The sequence below is a fragment of the Aulonocara sp. 'chitande type north' Nkhata Bay genome, linkage group LG15, assembly GCF_057382095.1.
Source record: "Aulonocara sp. 'chitande type north' Nkhata Bay isolate Kocher_YH1m ecotype deep benthic linkage group LG15, A_spYH_male_GT1.1, whole genome shotgun sequence".
NCBI classification, from domain to species: Eukaryota; Metazoa; Chordata; class Actinopteri; order Cichliformes; family Cichlidae; genus Aulonocara; species Aulonocara sp. 'chitande type north' Nkhata Bay.
Window position 1 is genome coordinate 18,987,901 of NC_141358.1, and position 16,696 is coordinate 19,004,596.

The following is a 16,696-nucleotide window of genomic DNA, read 5'->3' on the forward strand; positions in this document are numbered from 1 at the left end:
AATATATATTTAAATATTTAACTTTCTTCAGGACTGAATATAATATCTTTAGGTAAAAGTCTAGAGCCTTCTGGGATTATCTGAGTACTTCTAACAATACACAAAGCAATGGTCTCCATCACAGTGTTCATGAAATGCTTGGTTTATCCGTCTTCTGAGGCGGGCCCAAGATGGAGTTCTGAAAAATGAAAAGAAAAAATTACACATCTTTTCTATAGTAATTGCTTTGAAGCACACACAGATGTCACACAGTAGAACTTTGTATTTATCTTTTATATTGGTTTAATTTTGAATTTAGTGTTTATTTGCGAGTGTAGTTTTAATTTCATGATTTTATTCTAATGTTTGTATTGCATGGTTTTTAGTGTTTTATTTGACTTTCTTTTTTTTTAATCCACTGTGGATTGGCTGACATGGAACAATTAGCTGATAGGGATCACCTGCTGAGGTATGGGTGTATCCAGAGGTGGCCTTTCAGCTGTTTAAAGACCTATTAAAAGCAGGCTAGCTGAGCACAAGAGAGAGGCTCCAGACATGCAGAGGAACACAAGAAGGCCATGACGGACTCCAGTGCAGAATGCGAGCTGGGCTGGGATGTGATGGGCTCAGGTGGGGGACAGGAGACTCCTTCTCGTCTGTCTGGGACGAGGCTGGCGTGGACCCCGCTCTGGAGAAAAAATTTCTGGCCTGCTGGTGGACCCATAATGAACATTCATCTGGGGTTGCGGGACAATTACATCAGGGGATTTTAGTGCATGTAAAAAAAAATATTTTTATGGGTTTTAGAATTGTTTTATCTAGTCTCCGTGGGAATTTTAGCATATGGAGAACATTTTATTGTATACTTTTTTCTTAGTATTTTGGTTGTTTTATTTCTACTGTCCGCCTCGGGGAATAAACTGTTGTTGATCAGACCTGCTTCATCTTTGTGCCCTTGGTGTCTGACTCGCTCGCTCCCCCCTTGTATCTAAAGAACCAATTCTGGCACGACAACTTTAGTGTCTACATTACACACAAACACACACACACACACTTTTTGGTTTAAAAAAATTGTGGAAATGACCTATATGTGAGAAACATAGATAACAGAAATGCAGATTTTTTTTTTAATTTTTAAAATTTTTACAAATCAAAATAATTAAAAGTATAATTTTCCCATGCAATTACTAACTTAGCCATCTCCTGGGGTCTGGGCTTGTCCTTCCCAGCGCTCATGAGGCTGCTTTTGCTGCACTGCGGTATGAGGTGTGCAGAACACTTTGTGCTAACCTGTTGATGGGATCTTGTGCCGCTACTACATCACTGGCCTCCAACTCCTAAAGAGACACCGGTATCCCTAAATTTAGCAGATATTAACTGCAGGCTAGCTTGCTACAACAAATAGGCTAATGTTAGCATTTTACCACAACTTCACCAGATGTAGCTAAGAAAACTAAACTTATGTCCAGTCCAGTGGAATAGCAAGGAAAGATGAAGGAAAATGATGACTTACCTGCGGTTTAGAGGCTCCACCTGAAATTGAAGCAGCCATTGAAAGAAACAAGTACTAGTGGTCTCTATGATGTATACAATGCATGCTGGTCAGAATCCCTGCCCCTCAAGCGCGCACCCAGACACCAAAACAGTGCCAGCAAATTGAAACTGAAAAAAATGGATTGAAACTAAAAAAAATAAATAAACTATAAGCAAAAACAAAAAATACAATGTACAGCTTATATGTCAGTTACAGTTGTAATTGTTTTTCACTATCATTTTTTCCCCCACTTCCAGCACAAGATTTTTCAGTACATTTATTTCAGTTACCATATTTTTTTTTTCAGTTTCATTTTAAGGGGGCTAGCTCCGTATCTCTCAGTTAGTCATTCATGCTGTGGGCTGCTTCACTGTCTTGCTCTGCAGTTGGTCCTATTCCTCTCTGAAGGATCAGCAAAGCAGCTGGTGGTGATTTAAAAACTTTGGGTTTAACCACATCTGGTTTAGTTTAATCTTGGTAATGTATTATTTTACATTGGCCACCTTTTTTGTTGTAAATTTCAGTCCATTGTGGTGTGAATTTGTGAACATCAGTGTGTCAGCAGGCAAGTGTAAATATTGATATGAATGAACTGAATGTGTAAGAATGTAATCTGCAGAAACACTGTTTGAGCATAAGTGGATCTCTTTCTTTTGACGGCTTCATCATCCAATGAATGGGTGAGGAGCAGATTCAGAGTAAAAGAGAGGAAGTAGGCAGATGTAGAGGGAGATCTAGGAATCGAGCACAGGAATAAAAGGACAGCGAGACAGAGAGGAGGATGTGGAGATGGGGACGAAAGAAAGAGGACAAGCTGTCTGCTGCTGATGGGATCCTCCTCTGCCGCCTGTTTTGCAGTCTGGTTGCTTAGCAACTGCAGTGGCCTAAAATAACCTGCCAGGGGACAGAAATAGACCAAAGATATTTGGACAGATAGTCTACTCTGTGTGCATGTGTGTGTGTGTCGTGAAGTGGTTTTTTTTAGCTCATTTGATTCATATATGACTTGAATCAATTGAGCAGCTTTGGGTTTGTTATGGTTAAACTACAGTGGTTTGAAGATGGACTATACTCCGGCTGTATATTTATATCTGCTGTAGTGATGTTTTAAATTAATAATAATAATAATAATAATAACTTTATTTATAAAGCGCTTTCAAACAAAGTGCTGTACAACTATTTGAAACTAAAAAGGTAAAAATTGTAAAAATATTATTATTTCATATTTTTATTTCAGCTTTTTATAGTTTTGTACAGTAATTGGCCCTTTGTTGTGGCACAGATAACTGAAAAATCTATTGGTTGTTTGTCTCAGATTTTTATTGCAATTTTCAACTTTTAATCACTGCATCTGATGTTTTGCAGTCAAGTTATGGTTAACAGCCTTAAAGTAGTAAGCATGCTGCAGAAGCCTTGAAACAGATACTTCATTCTAAATTGTCATAAAACAGTTCAGTTGAAGGAAATCACTTTATCTCCTTTTTACATAAAATTACTTAAAACACAATTCATTATATATAAATATTTTTAAAATATCTGTCAGAGATAAAGGTTGCTGTATAGGGACAATGTCTTTGTTGCTTAAAGGTTAACAAAGGGATGTATGTACCAGTCACAAATTGAAATGGAATGCCTTTTACAATGAGAATATTTGCTTACCCTTCTGCAAACTCATATTTTCTCTCCCTGCTGAAGAAATGATCCAGTTTAACCTTTGCCTTTGCTTAAGATTTCAGGTTTCAGGACCACCTTTTCATGGCAAGAGAATTAATGTTTTCTTAGAGGAGCCATTACTGTTAGGAACCTTAGGGAAATAACACATATCATCAGCTATGTAGCTGCCTAACAATCTCACTGGTTAAACATTTTTTTAAAGCACACCACATACTTGAGTCCATTTTTGAGTGTGTGTTTCTCCGACCGTATGTCACGACAAAGGCATATGGACAACACATCAGGCACGCTGGTGCAAAGCCATTACCCAGTGCTCTAACTGGTTGCTAAGCCGATTGTCAGGGAAGTGACATCAGAATGTTTAGTCAGCACTGGAGGCAGTTGCTGAGCAGTTTCTGCACCTTAGCAACCACTCCAGTGTCCCTGTAACACTACGTCCTGCAGAGAAGAGCGAGGGGTAAAAAAACAAGCATGACAGCAGGAAGTACACGGTGCAGCAGTAAAGATGATATACATTATTGCAACAGGATGTCTATTTTTTCCTCATTGAGACAATCTACTGCCATGAAACATTAAAAAAGTCACAATACCATTAAACAAATGTGAACACTTTGAGGTATAAGAAGGATTGACATATTACAAGTATTTTTCTTCTTTATTATCCAAATTTGACATCTAGTAATACTGTCTCTTTTCGTAGTCATATAACGTTTTCTGAGTGGTAAATGTGGAACCCATAGTATATTTCATTACAAAATGTAAACAATTAACTTTGCACGAACTTTGTGGGGCTTATTGATGTTGATGATGATCAATATTTCTTTGTGAATTTTGTTTTTATTTTAATGCAGTTTAAAAAATTGTTTCACGTTCAGTTTTAAAATCCGTTTTGGAAAAGTTATTTTTACATCTAATTTAAGTTTGTAGTAACTTTAACACAGTTGGACCAAAATATTTAAACTCATGGAATTTCAAGATTCCATAAAGTCTAAAGTGGGGTTAGTTAGTAATGTAATTTTTTTTAAATTGACTTCTACATCATAATTTTGGAGTTTACAATTTTGGAGTAAAACTGAAATTAAGAAACTCTGTTATTAAACTTTGTTTTTAAATGTGATTGATTATTGTATATATGATATTGTATCTGTTTTCCAGGAAAATATTTTAAATTTTCGAAGGAAAATTACTCAGCCCTGAACTGAATAAAGAGCTATTTATTTAGTGAGGGAAAAAAAGAACATTTAAACCCTAAGGAACTATTATCTTAACCTACTGAGAAAGCAGTGAACACATTTGTTATAATCTTAGTTTTTTCTGTCTTATCTTAAACAAGCTTTGAACAAGTTGGGCAAACCTCTGATTAAAAACGAATTTGCCCCTAACTGATACATTTAAAGCTCCTTGCTCTGCTTCAGCAGCACAAGAGACTAATGTTTCTCTGTGGTATCAGTGACATTTATTTAATTTCCGCCCGAGGCAGCGATGTGTATAAAGAGTGCTTGGATATAAATTAAAAAAAACCTGTAATGAGAATCTCTTCAGCAGGGAGATCGCAGCCTTCTAGCTAAAGTAAAACACCCTTAAACCTAAAAGCATAATTTGGATGAAACCACATTAAAGTTGGAGCAGGTGCATCTTATTTTGTTTGGCTCTCTCATATGTCTTCTTGGGTTCATTGAAAACTTTGGTGCAACCTCTGCTTCTGAGCAAGTCACACTTTGCATTGGGATCATGTAAGAAAAGAGAACGACTCCATTATTGTCCAAAAGGTTATCAAATACCTCCAAAAATGCAGGGAGGCAGGGAAGGAAGGGAATCCAAACACAACACTCCCAGCTGCCCAGGAGAGATAGAAACAGGTGAGGGTCCAATTATAATCTTTTAATGGGTGATACGAGTTTGTATAATCAATGTAAGAAAATAAGAACAAACAGGAGAACTATGGTCACAGCCAAATGTCTGATTTGGGGGATTTCTCTCTAACTATTATAGAGTCTTTACCTTACTATATAAAGCACCTTTATGAGACCATTGTTATCAATTGGCACTATATAAATAAAGTTTAACTTAAAATAAAACTAAAAGAAACTCCTAACAGAGCTATATTTAGAAACAAACTGGTTTTTAAAATAATAATAATAATTCAAACTGAATTTGAAAGTTCGCTCACTTACAAACATATGAACAGTATCTAGTTTACCTGGTAGGTTCATTTTAATGGAAAGGGATATAATATCAACAAAAAAATCCAGAAAAAACACATTTCATAAAAGTTATACATTGATTTACACTGAGTGAGTACAGGGAGTGCAGAATTATTAGGCAAGTTGCATTTTTGAGGAATAATTTTATTATTGAACAACAACCATGTTCTCAATGAACCCAAAAAACTCAATATCAAAGCTGAATGTTTTTGGAAGTAGCTTTTAGTTTGTTTTTAGTTTTAGCTATTTTAGGGGGATATCTGTGTGTGCAGGTGACTATTACTGTGCATAATTATTAGGCAACTTAACAAAAAACAAATATATACCCATTTCAATTATTTATTTTTACCAGTGAAACCAATATAACATCTCCACATTCACAAATATACATTTCTGACATTCAAAAACAAAACAAAAACAAATCAGCGACCAATATAGCCACCTTTCTTTGCAAGGACACTCAAAAGCCTGACATCCATGGATTCTGTCAGTGTTTTGATCTGTTCACCATCAACATTGCGTGCAGCAGCAACCACAGCCTCCCAGACACTGTTCAGAGAGGTGTACTGTTTTCCCTCCTTGTAAATCTCACATTTGATGATGGACCACAGGTTCTCAATGGGGTTCAGATCAGGTGAACAAGGTGGCCATGTCATTAGTTTTTCTTCTTTTATACCCTTTCTTGCCAGCCACGCTGTGGAGTACTTGGACGCGTGTGATGGAGCATTGTCCTGCATGAAAATCATGTTTTTCTTGAAGGATGCAGACTTCTTCCTGTACCACTGCTTGAAGAAGGTGTCTTCCAGAAACTGGCAGTAGGACTGGGAGTTGAGCTTGACTCCATCCTCAACCCGAAAAGGCCCCACAAGCTCATCTTTGATGATACCAGCCCAAACCAGTACTCCACCTCCACCTTGCTGGCGTCTGAGTCGGACTGGAGCTCTCTGCCCTTTACCAATCCAGCCACGGGCCCATCCATCTGGCCCATCAAGACTCACTCTCATTTCATCAGTCCATAAAACCTTAGAAAAACCAGTCTTGAGATATTTCTTGGCCCAGTATTGACGTTTCAGCTTGTGTGTCTTGTTCAGTGGTGGTCGTCTTTCAGCCTTTCTTACCTTGGCCATGTCTCTGAGTATTGCACACCTTGTGCTTTTGGGCACTCCAGTGATGTTGCAGCTCTGAAATATGGCCAAACTGGTGGCAAGTGGCATCTTGGCAGCTGCACGCTTGACTTTTCTCAGTTCATGGGCAGTTATTTTGCGCCTTGGTTTTTCCACACGCTTCTTGCGACCCTGTTGACTATTTTGAATGAAACGCTTGATTGTTCGATGATCACGCTTCAGAAGCTTTGCAATTTTGAGACTGCTGCATCCCTCTGCAAGATATCTCACTATTTTTGACTTTTCTGAGCCTGTCAAGTCCTTCTTTTGACCCATTTTGCCAAAGGAAAGGACGTTGCCTAATAATTATGCACACCTGATATAGGGTGTTGATGTCACTAGACCACACCCCTTCTCATTACAGAGATGCACATCACCTAATATGCTTAATTGGTAGTAGGCTTTCGAGCCTACACAGCTTGGAGTAAGACAGCATGCATGAAGAGGATGATGTGGACAAAATACTCATTTGCCTAATAATTCTGCACTCCCTGTATTTGATACTCTACAACCCAGCCAGAATTCTGGCACGTAAATTACAGTCAATTACAGATAGTCCTAATCTGAAATTGTTATGTTTATAAAGTCCACATGCTTACAGAATCAGATTCTTCCACTCATCCATTCTCTACTCGACCCACTGTGTTGGGAGGAAGAAAAATGACCTAAAGAACACCATCCCCAGAATCAAGCATGGATGTGGCTGTTTTTTCTGCTAAAGGTATAGGATAACTTAATCAAAGTGAGGGACCAGTGAGAAGCTCCTTCTCTCAACCAGAACGCTAAAGATAGGTCATGAATGGGTTCATTTCTTTGTGAGTAAGCACATTTACAAATTCAGCAGGGAATAAAATAATTATTTACCCCCACTGTAAGGTGCTCCACCAAAAACTTTCTTGTGATTGCTTTTCTTGCTTGCCCGCAGTTTGCATGGGTGATGTTGACTTGTCTGCAAACTTCTCACCAAGCAGTAGTGCAACTGTAAAAGAACCAACTGCCTTCAAAGTAAAATTGTTGCCTTTTGAACACTCCCAGATACATACGAGATAGAAACATGGGTGATATGTTTGAAATGTTTGCTAGAGTGGTGAGGTAGAAATTTCCCTTTGAAAGCAAACATTCTCCATCTCGGATTTGAGTTGCACTTTTCCAATTTAGTAGTTAGCTAATGTTTGCAGACAAGTCTGCATCTTCCATAGCAATCTGCTAGTAACCAAAGCAATCACAAGGTTTTTGATGCAGTGCCCTCTTTGTGACTGATTTCCCTTAGCCATGGCAAGCAGCCGCCAGCAATCAGTCCTGTAATACACATTTTTCCCTACTCTCAGAAAAATTATGGTTCTGAAATGGTTCTTCAGATGTCTGGTTCTTTAAAGAACCATTGTTTGAAAGGTTCTTTGTGGCACCAAATAAGGTTCTTCTATGGCATCAGTCTAAAGAACTTATTTTGGTTCCAGTTGGCACCTTTATTTTTCTGAGTGTAGTGGCCAGAGGTTGCAAGGGTCTTTTGGCCTGTGTGATTAAAGCCTAACCAAACCAAAACCATTTAGTTGGACCTCTCGAACATCTCTTCCTGGGCAGTTTCCCATAATGATATTTTACACAGGGAAAGACCCAAATTCAGGAAAAATGCAGAGTAGAGATAAAGACACACAGTCTGAATCTTTAATCCAGAAACAGGCAGTGAGGCAAACCGTCCAGTAGCAGCAGGCAAAGACAGACAAAGACTGTGAAGCAGTTCAAAGCATTATACACAAAAGGATCAGTAGGCAACAAAAGCTGGAAAACAGTGAGTTATACTAGAAAAATGAGGAACATGCCTTGAAAGTTTGACTGGGAAAAGCACAAGACAACTCCTCTGGCCATTGAGGAGTAAAAAAGCGGTTAAAAAAGGAGGTATATTCACTTAGGAGACTAATGGGAGACAGGTGTGGCAGACTAAACACAGGTAACACTAATGAGATAAACAAAGCTGTTATTTCCCCATCACATTCAGCATGTTTAATTTATAGAATCTGTAAATACCTGTTATAGTAATACTGTCAAACAACAGACTCCAAGCAAACGCAGTTCACTGGACCTATATCCAGTCTAAAAGAATCCAGATGTGACAATCCACATAACAGTTTCACCATGTATCTCATCATAAAATTGGCTTCTTTCACTTGTTTTACTGATTTAGTCGTGGCAAATAGCCTCATAAAGTTTAAGTGCCTCAGCAGTCCCCGATGTTGTCTCATTTATCTCGATTAACAGAAACATTACATTTGTGGTTTCCTATTTTAAAGAAACTTCACGACATTTAGAAGTTAATGTGCGCTTTATTGTGACATAATTATTTTGTAATTTCAGCGCTGAATGTGTTGCATGTCTCCATCTGTTTTTCATTTATCACAGCAGAGTTTCGCTGTCCATAGCCTGAGGTGTCTTTTTGTCCTCTCGGAGCACGCTGCATGACTGTTTCACACTTTCGTGTATCACAATTTTGAATCATTGGGATTTTTTGAAGTTGCAATTCATACCAAGTTAAATTGCATACCTAAGTCCGAGGAAAGCCACTGTTGTCACACCACTGAGCTGCCAACATTTTCACCATAAGGACATTGTAGAAGTGTTGTTTAGTGTAATATAAAAAAAGAGAAATTAATGTGGACAAATTTCATTTCAGCTCATCGTCACACAGAGCACTGTGGTGTCCTTTAACACCCAGCACACACAGGTGCAGCAAGCTATTTTTATTCCCTATATTTTTGTAAATTACACCATTGCTAGTCTACCAACAGCCTAAATTAATTGATTTTGGTTCAGATAAAGGCGCCTACACGCTTTGGGATTTTTGCATTGTTTTCTGCAAGAAAAACAGTGTGAAATTGATCTAATGAACTTGTGTAGGACATCAATTTCGATGCCTGTAGACTATACAGTGACAGTATGTGCTGAACTGGGGCAAAGGTACATCACTGTTCAATGCTACGACCTCCGAGCTGGGTCATAATAACAGTTGGGGGACACATACAAACAAGGCTTCAGCTGTTGAAACCTCTTTATTGTTGAAATCACAAACATTTTGTATTTCCACCCTTGAGGATATTTGAAAGTGCATGGGATTTTTCCCAACCAGTCTACATGTGTTTTGTGGACTTTGACCACATCTCTTGGGGTGTCCTGTTTGGGAGTGGAATATCAGTCCCATTGTTACGAGGGAATAAATCTCAGTATAACTGTAGTTAGAGCTCTGTTTGAATTGCTGGGAATAAGTCAGACTCTTTCCTGTCGGGCTTTGGACTCCTCTAGAGCTGCCTTTTGTCACTGTTTCTGTTCATAATTTTTATGGACAGATATTTTAGGTGCAGCCAAGTAGTGGGGTGTGTCAGGTTTGATGGGGTCATAGTCATGTCTCTGTATCTTGCAGATGTTGTAGTCCGCCTAGCTTCATTGAGTAAAGACCTTCAGCTTACATCGGGAAGGTTTCGAGTAGGGCTGGGCGATATGACCCAAAATTCATATCTCGATATTTTTTAGCTGGATGGCGATATAAGATATATATCTCGATATTTTTTAAAGCCATAAAGTAAGAACAAAAAGAGAGTTCTTAGTCAAAGCTGTGTCCCAGATGTCACACAGGCACTTTTATTAACATACAGCATAGATGTGCATGAAAAAAACTACTCAAAAATAAATTATGAGTATTTATTAAATAATAATGCTCCATAAATAAACGAAAAATATGTTGTTGTTGTCCATAACAAAAAGCTCACAATTGTGCAGTCAAAATGTAAACTAAAAGACGCTGAGCATAATAACATAGACCGATTTCACAGCTGCTCTGTTCCCAACTTCTACTGCGTGACTGACAGCCTGGAGTTTGAAATCCGCTTCAGGTGCCATTTATGGTCCTTATACACACACAATATGGTAATATTACGTTGAAGCACAGTGCGTATTACTACGCGAGGCTCCTCGGACAATCCATCAAGCGGTGCAGCTCCGTAGCTTACCAAAGTCGTACTAAAACATTTTTTTGACAGATTGATGAGCGCCGTGTTCCACATAAAATCGGTTCGCGATCATCAAGCAAAACCAGAATTCATACATAAGGCGCGCTGTCAACTTTTGAGAAAATGAACGGATTTTAGGCTGTGCATCCCCTGTGGGCTGCATGGCGTTAGCGTGGTTAGCTCGTTAGCATGGTTAGCTCGTTAACACGTTGACGCTGTCCAGCCCCACGCACGGAGCGATGTGCAGTAACTCGTTAACGGAGATTTGCCGTGTTCATATTGTCGCTGCCTGCAGGTGAAGCTATGGGGGAGGAGGGGGAGTTGTGTTCAGTGAAAGAGAGGCGAGGCCGAGTAATGTTGCGTAGAGACAAAAGTGGACGAAAGAGAGGCAAACTTATGGCTCCACAACTAATTATAACGTATATATCGATATGAAGGATATGGTCACATCTTATATCTCGTATAAAAATATATCGATATTTTTAAAAAACTCGATATATCGCCCAGCCCTAGTTTCGAGGTTTGTATTGAGTTTCTGGGCAGATAGAGAGACTGACAGGCCTGTTGTCATGTAGATGCTGTACTGGTCTGTTGTGGTCAAAAGAGGCAGCAGCGTGTTAAAGCAAAGGTCTCAATGAACTTGTGGGTAGTAATCAAAAATTTGAGGTACAGCAGAAAAGAGCTTCCTTTAACAGATGCCTGGGCTCAGTTTTAGAGGTTTTAGGGCTTGGTCATTTTCATATTCAGGGTGCTCCTTCACATCAAAGGGAGCCAGTTGAGATGATTCAGACGTGTGAACACGACACTTACTACATGCCTCCTAGGTGTTTCTAAGATATTCATCTGGGTGGAGAGCCCAGTGCAGATTCAGGGCACGCTAGAGAGATTATGTCTCTTGCCTAGTTTGGTTTCCTCCTGAAAGAGCTCGAGGATATGCCTGGGGAGAGGGAGGTCTCGGCATCTCTGGTTAGACTGGTGCCTCTTGTGAGCTTGATAAAAAGCGGAAAGTGAATGTATAGAAGTTTTATTTCTACATTCTCCCTTTGTGGTTATTTGTTTGTTTTTTCTACCTCTTCATGGCAGTATCTCGGTGAGCAGCTCTTAAAAGAACTACACCTCTGACAGAATATCTTAAATATTTGGAAAAAGTTAACAGAATGACAAAAAATACGACTCAACACACAGTTACATATGGTAAGAATTGCTCAAAAGATTGATTAAATAGTAATGTAACTAAAATAAAGGCTCTCAAAGGGTAAATTCTGGAACAAAACACATCAAAATGCAATGTAAAAAAAAGCTAAATATATATCAATAAAGTGGCACTATAAAGAAAAGTTGTTTAATAAATTCAAAAAGCAGAATAAATAAAATTACTTACTAAATGTAGTTAAAAAACAACAAGCACAGTGAATGTTAGATGGCAATAAAGTGGCTTAGTATAACAGCCTTCTGGAGCTCTGTGTCCATGCTTAGATCAATCATGAGCAGGTCTGGTAGTACAACATCCTGTCTGCGTCACAGCTGGAGTTCATGTCTGCAACCATGTAATTTACTGGTTTTCGCTTTCACATTGGGCTCATTTATAGATATAGAACTGCTTTGTTCAATCAGGACATGGTCAAACTTTAAATTCCTTGTTTCAGTAGCGTGTTTATCTCTTTTCCTTTTTCTTTAAAGGGAAAAAAAACATAGAATCTGTGAATAGTGGCTTTTTTAAAACCAGGAAACAACTTAGTTATTAATACTGCTATGGTGCCCTGTGCTCATTACATCCTGTTTTTCAACTTCTGCCCTGAAGAGCTTCTTAGCCACATTGCCCTTAGTCAGTGTTGCTTTAATGCGGTCTTACTGCTGACATCAATTATAACTTCATACAGCCTTCGTTGAGTGTTTGATGTGGGTTCTCTGTAATTTCACAGAGTGAAGATGGTGCAGACCAGGACAGTCCAGAGGAGGGGACACCGGCGAGCCCCCGCAACAAGCGCAGAGTGGGTCGTCCCAGCAGGAAACGCAAACAGCTGCTTCCTGTGAGTACTGTACTTAAAGCCTGATGGTGTTTTGTGCTTTAAACTGCAGAAGAATGATTGATTATCTGTTCACCTATTAAAAAAACTCCCCTCTCTAATCTGCAGAGGTTTGTTAAACATGCATGCACTACTTTCCTTCTTATTCATTCATACCTGCGAGCTTCCGTGCATCAGCTGTAGTCAAATCATATCATACAGAAACACACTGATCTGGAGGCGCATTTACTGCATTAAGTGTCACATTTGAGTGTGTCTGACATAGTAGCTTGTGTGGGTTGCTTTTTTCTGCTTCAGTGTGTTACAGAGAGAGACTTCTTTCTTAATCAGCATCTTTGAAAGGGGGAGTCCCCTACACATTGACTGTTTGCAAATGTAGTCATCGCAGTCCTCCACATGTAATGGCAGTTTAATACACTCATCAATTTCTGGTCAGCATGGCTCCAGCCCCCACATTTTCCATATACCACTTAAAGTCTGGCTGGAACAGAAGTTAGATAATCTCTAGCATCAGTTGAAGTCATAAAAATATGACTTTAGGTTGGTGGATTGCTCAGAAGTGGGCATGACTTGAATGTAAGAAGCACAAACTGACTGATACTGAGCTGTAGAAAAAAGAAGTAGGAGGAGGATAAAGGACTCAACAGTTGTGAGCAAAGTTTTTTCCACCTAAAATCCAAACGCACTCCTCCACCTATGATATCTTTCCTAGCCTCTGCCAAATGCAAGCCAACAGTTATCACTAAGGTTAGTTTAATGTCCCAAATCATATTTTATTGGATCATTGTAAGATGAGTGCTCACATTTTGCAAGAAAAACAGCCCCAGACAAGAGGAATACTGAGTGAACTACTCAGAAGGAAAGAGAGTGTGTGTGTGTGTGTGTGTGTGTGTGTGTGTGTGTGTGTGTGTGTGTGTGTGTGTGTGTGTGTGTGTGTGTGTGTGTGTGTGTGTGTGCTGATATCCTTGCACGGACCAAAAACCTTTGTTGTGAGGTCATTTAGGCAGGTCCTCACATTTTATAAGGCAATAGGTGGGTTAGGATTTGGTTTCAGCGCACAAAGGGTTGTAGTTATGGTTCATTGTGATGGTTGAAGATTAGGATAGATTAGATTGTCAGTTAGTGCCCTCATAAATATAGAAAAACCAACGTGTGTGTATGTTTGTGGATATGCATGTGTGCAGGAGAGCAGGTCTGATCATGCTTTGATGTCTGAGCCCTGACAAAGCGAGCAGGATGAATGTGGGTCCTGTCAGACACAGGCACACAGTCACACACTCACACACAAATGTATTTCCATAATCTCTGTGGGGTTTACTTATTGACACTGAGCATTCCCTTAACCTAACACTAACGATCACAAGTGAATATTTAAGCTTAACTTTAATTACTTTAAACAGGAGGAAAAAAAATCTGATTACTCAACCAGTCTGAAAGTAAGAAAACAGACATAACTGACAAATCATCAAATCATATTTTAAATGTCCCTGAACTGTGAGGCATTTTGTACAGCGTGTATGGAGCAACCCAATTCCTACATCACTACTGCCTCAAAACTTGTTAGTTTCCATCTCACTACATCTTCTAGTAGCGGGTGGTGTTGCAATATCTTAGTAACACCAGTGAAGTTCTTTAACCGACTACCCTACAAATACACAATGTAATGACTGAGTTGCAACATTACAAACTGGCGATGTTGCCAACTTTGCTTTGTGGCTGAAAAACAAGCAGACAGCACAGAAACTTTTCTACAATGTGTAACCTAATTCTAGATGTTATTATTGTATTACCCTAATTAAATATTTCTACAATGTGTAACGCTACTGCAGTGCTGTACTACATACATATTCAGGATGTCTTTTCCTTCTGTGGCTTCTCTTAATAACTTCAGCAATCAAGCTAAGTGGTTATATAAAGGTGGTTATCAATTCATAAATCAGCCCAGGTATTCCTAATCTTGGCTTGCATGTACAGATCTAGTAACTGTAGAACAATTTTACAAAGGAAGATAAAAGTATAACATTAGAAAAATACAGATGTTAAATATGTAATTCAGAATGAAACCAACAAACAAAGCTTCTGCACACAAATCAGCTGTGTGTGTCTGAGAGGAAAAATATAGTACTAAAAGTACTATATGCATGTGTGTGTGTCTGTAAGTGTGTGAGAGTATGTGTGCTCTGTGCACTTTAGTTAGTAAGACTGGAAAAGTGCTCTATAAATAAAGTTTATTGAAACGAGAAAAGAAAGTCAACAGACATGCCTACTCTGTATCAAAGTTAACAGACTGATTTGGATTACAGCCTTTTTGATATATAATTTACAACTGCATGTTCAATTAAGTTGTATATGTATGTGTGTGTGTGTGTGTGTGTGTGTGTGTGTGTGTGTGTGTGTGTGTGTGTGGTTGTTTGTGAGGCAGTTTTAGCGTTGTTCTTTCAGTTGCAGTGGTCTAAGAACAAGTGAAAGAAGCTGAAAGAATAACAAATACAAATACAAACATCAAACCACTTACCTACATTTTATATAAGACGGCAAGTAAAAGGCTTAAGTGCCCTGTTTTCACTTATAAAACAAGTTTAACCTTCTTTGCAGCCAACAGGAAAATATAGCAAGGAATAAAGTTGCTTATAAGAATTGCTGTCTCGTATTAATTTTTGTCAGAGAAAGTCAAAACTGTAAACTACCTCAAAAAGACCCCTCTTCTAACTGTGCACTTAGGACCACAGGCTTTTCCACCAATGGTAACGCCTTTTTCCACAGAACTGACTGGTCATTAAGCTGGTTTTGTACTTGCTGCTGTCTTATCTCGTGCATAACCTACTGTAGGTGTGCAGCATAAGTTGGCATGGGAATGTAGCCCCTATAAGAATTCATCTAAAAACTCGTGATTAAACTTGAAGTTATCTATTGGAGCCAACTCATCCTCTGGGCTTTACTTTTTTCTGTTAGTAATGTGAAACGTAAGCAGACATAGGAGAGCTTTTATGTATAGAAGGGGTGGGCAACTCCAGGCCTCAAGAGCCGGTATCCTGCAGGTTTAAATATCACCCTGGGTCAACACACCTGAATCAAATGATTAGTTCATTACCAGGCCTCTGGAGAACTTCAAGAAATGTTGAGGAGGTAATTTAGCCATTTAAATCAGCTGTGATGGATCAAGGATACATCTAAAACCTGCAGGACACCGGCTCTCAAGGCCTGGAGTTGGCCACCCCTGATGTATAGGCTAGCATTTATTTGGCCGACTTGCAATGGATAAACAATGCATCATCATCAAATTGACTATTTACACACATCCCTGAAGTTTTAAATTCAAATTCAAATTTTATTTGTCACGTACACAGTCATACACAGTACGATATGTAGTGAAATGCTTGGACAACTGCTCGTGACCTAAAGAAAACAAAAAAGGAAAAGGCTATGAATAAGATAGGAAATAAATATGAAAAATTAAAAAGGGTAAATTTAACTAGGAAGGAATAGAATATAAATTAAGGTTAAAAATGAAATAACTGTACAACACAAATTAGAATGAAGGGTAAATTTAACTGGGAAGAATAAGATAAAGATAAATATATAAATTAAAGTTGAAAATAAAATAACTGTACAACAAAATACACAATACACAATATAGAACTATATAAGAATGTATGAAGAAATCTAAATATAAATAAATATATACACAATAACAGCAGCTGTACAAGTATTAACTGGAAATGAAGAATATAGTGACCAGTGTTGTGCAAAACCAAAGTCCAGAAAGTCCAGTGTGTGTGTAAGAACCATATGTGTGGGTCAGTACTGTGTGGTGGTGTGATTGAGAGACCGTATCGCCTGCGGGAAGAAGCTCCTCCTCAGTCTCTCTGTGTTGGTCTTCAGGGAGCGGAATCGCTTTCCTGACCTCAACAGAGAGAACAGTCTGTTGTTGGGATGGCTGAGGTCCTTCACGATCTTCCTGGCCTTGGTCCAGCACCGCCTGCTGTAGATTGAGTGCAGGTCAGGGAGCTCGGAGTGGATGGTGCGCTCAGCTGACCGCACAACCCTCTGTAGAGCTCGTCTGTCCTGCATGGTGCTGTTCCCGAACCAGGTTAAGATGTTTCCCGCCAGGATGCTC

General features: G+C 38.9%; 1 protein-coding gene across 8 annotated transcripts in view; it reads left to right on the forward strand.

The window, feature by feature from the left end:
- Nucleotides 1-16,696, forward strand: part of LOC147312922 (DNA (cytosine-5)-methyltransferase 3A-like) — a 99,567-nt gene that overhangs the window by 21,220 nt on the left and 61,651 nt on the right. For all 8 annotated transcript variants that reach the window (XM_086264823.1, XM_086264820.1, XM_086264822.1 and 5 more), the window contains exon 3: nucleotides 12,475-12,582. In XM_086264823.1, coding sequence (XP_086120949.1) covers nucleotides 12,475-12,582 — 108 coding nt within the window. The remainder of the gene's footprint in view (nucleotides 1-12,474; nucleotides 12,583-16,696) is intronic.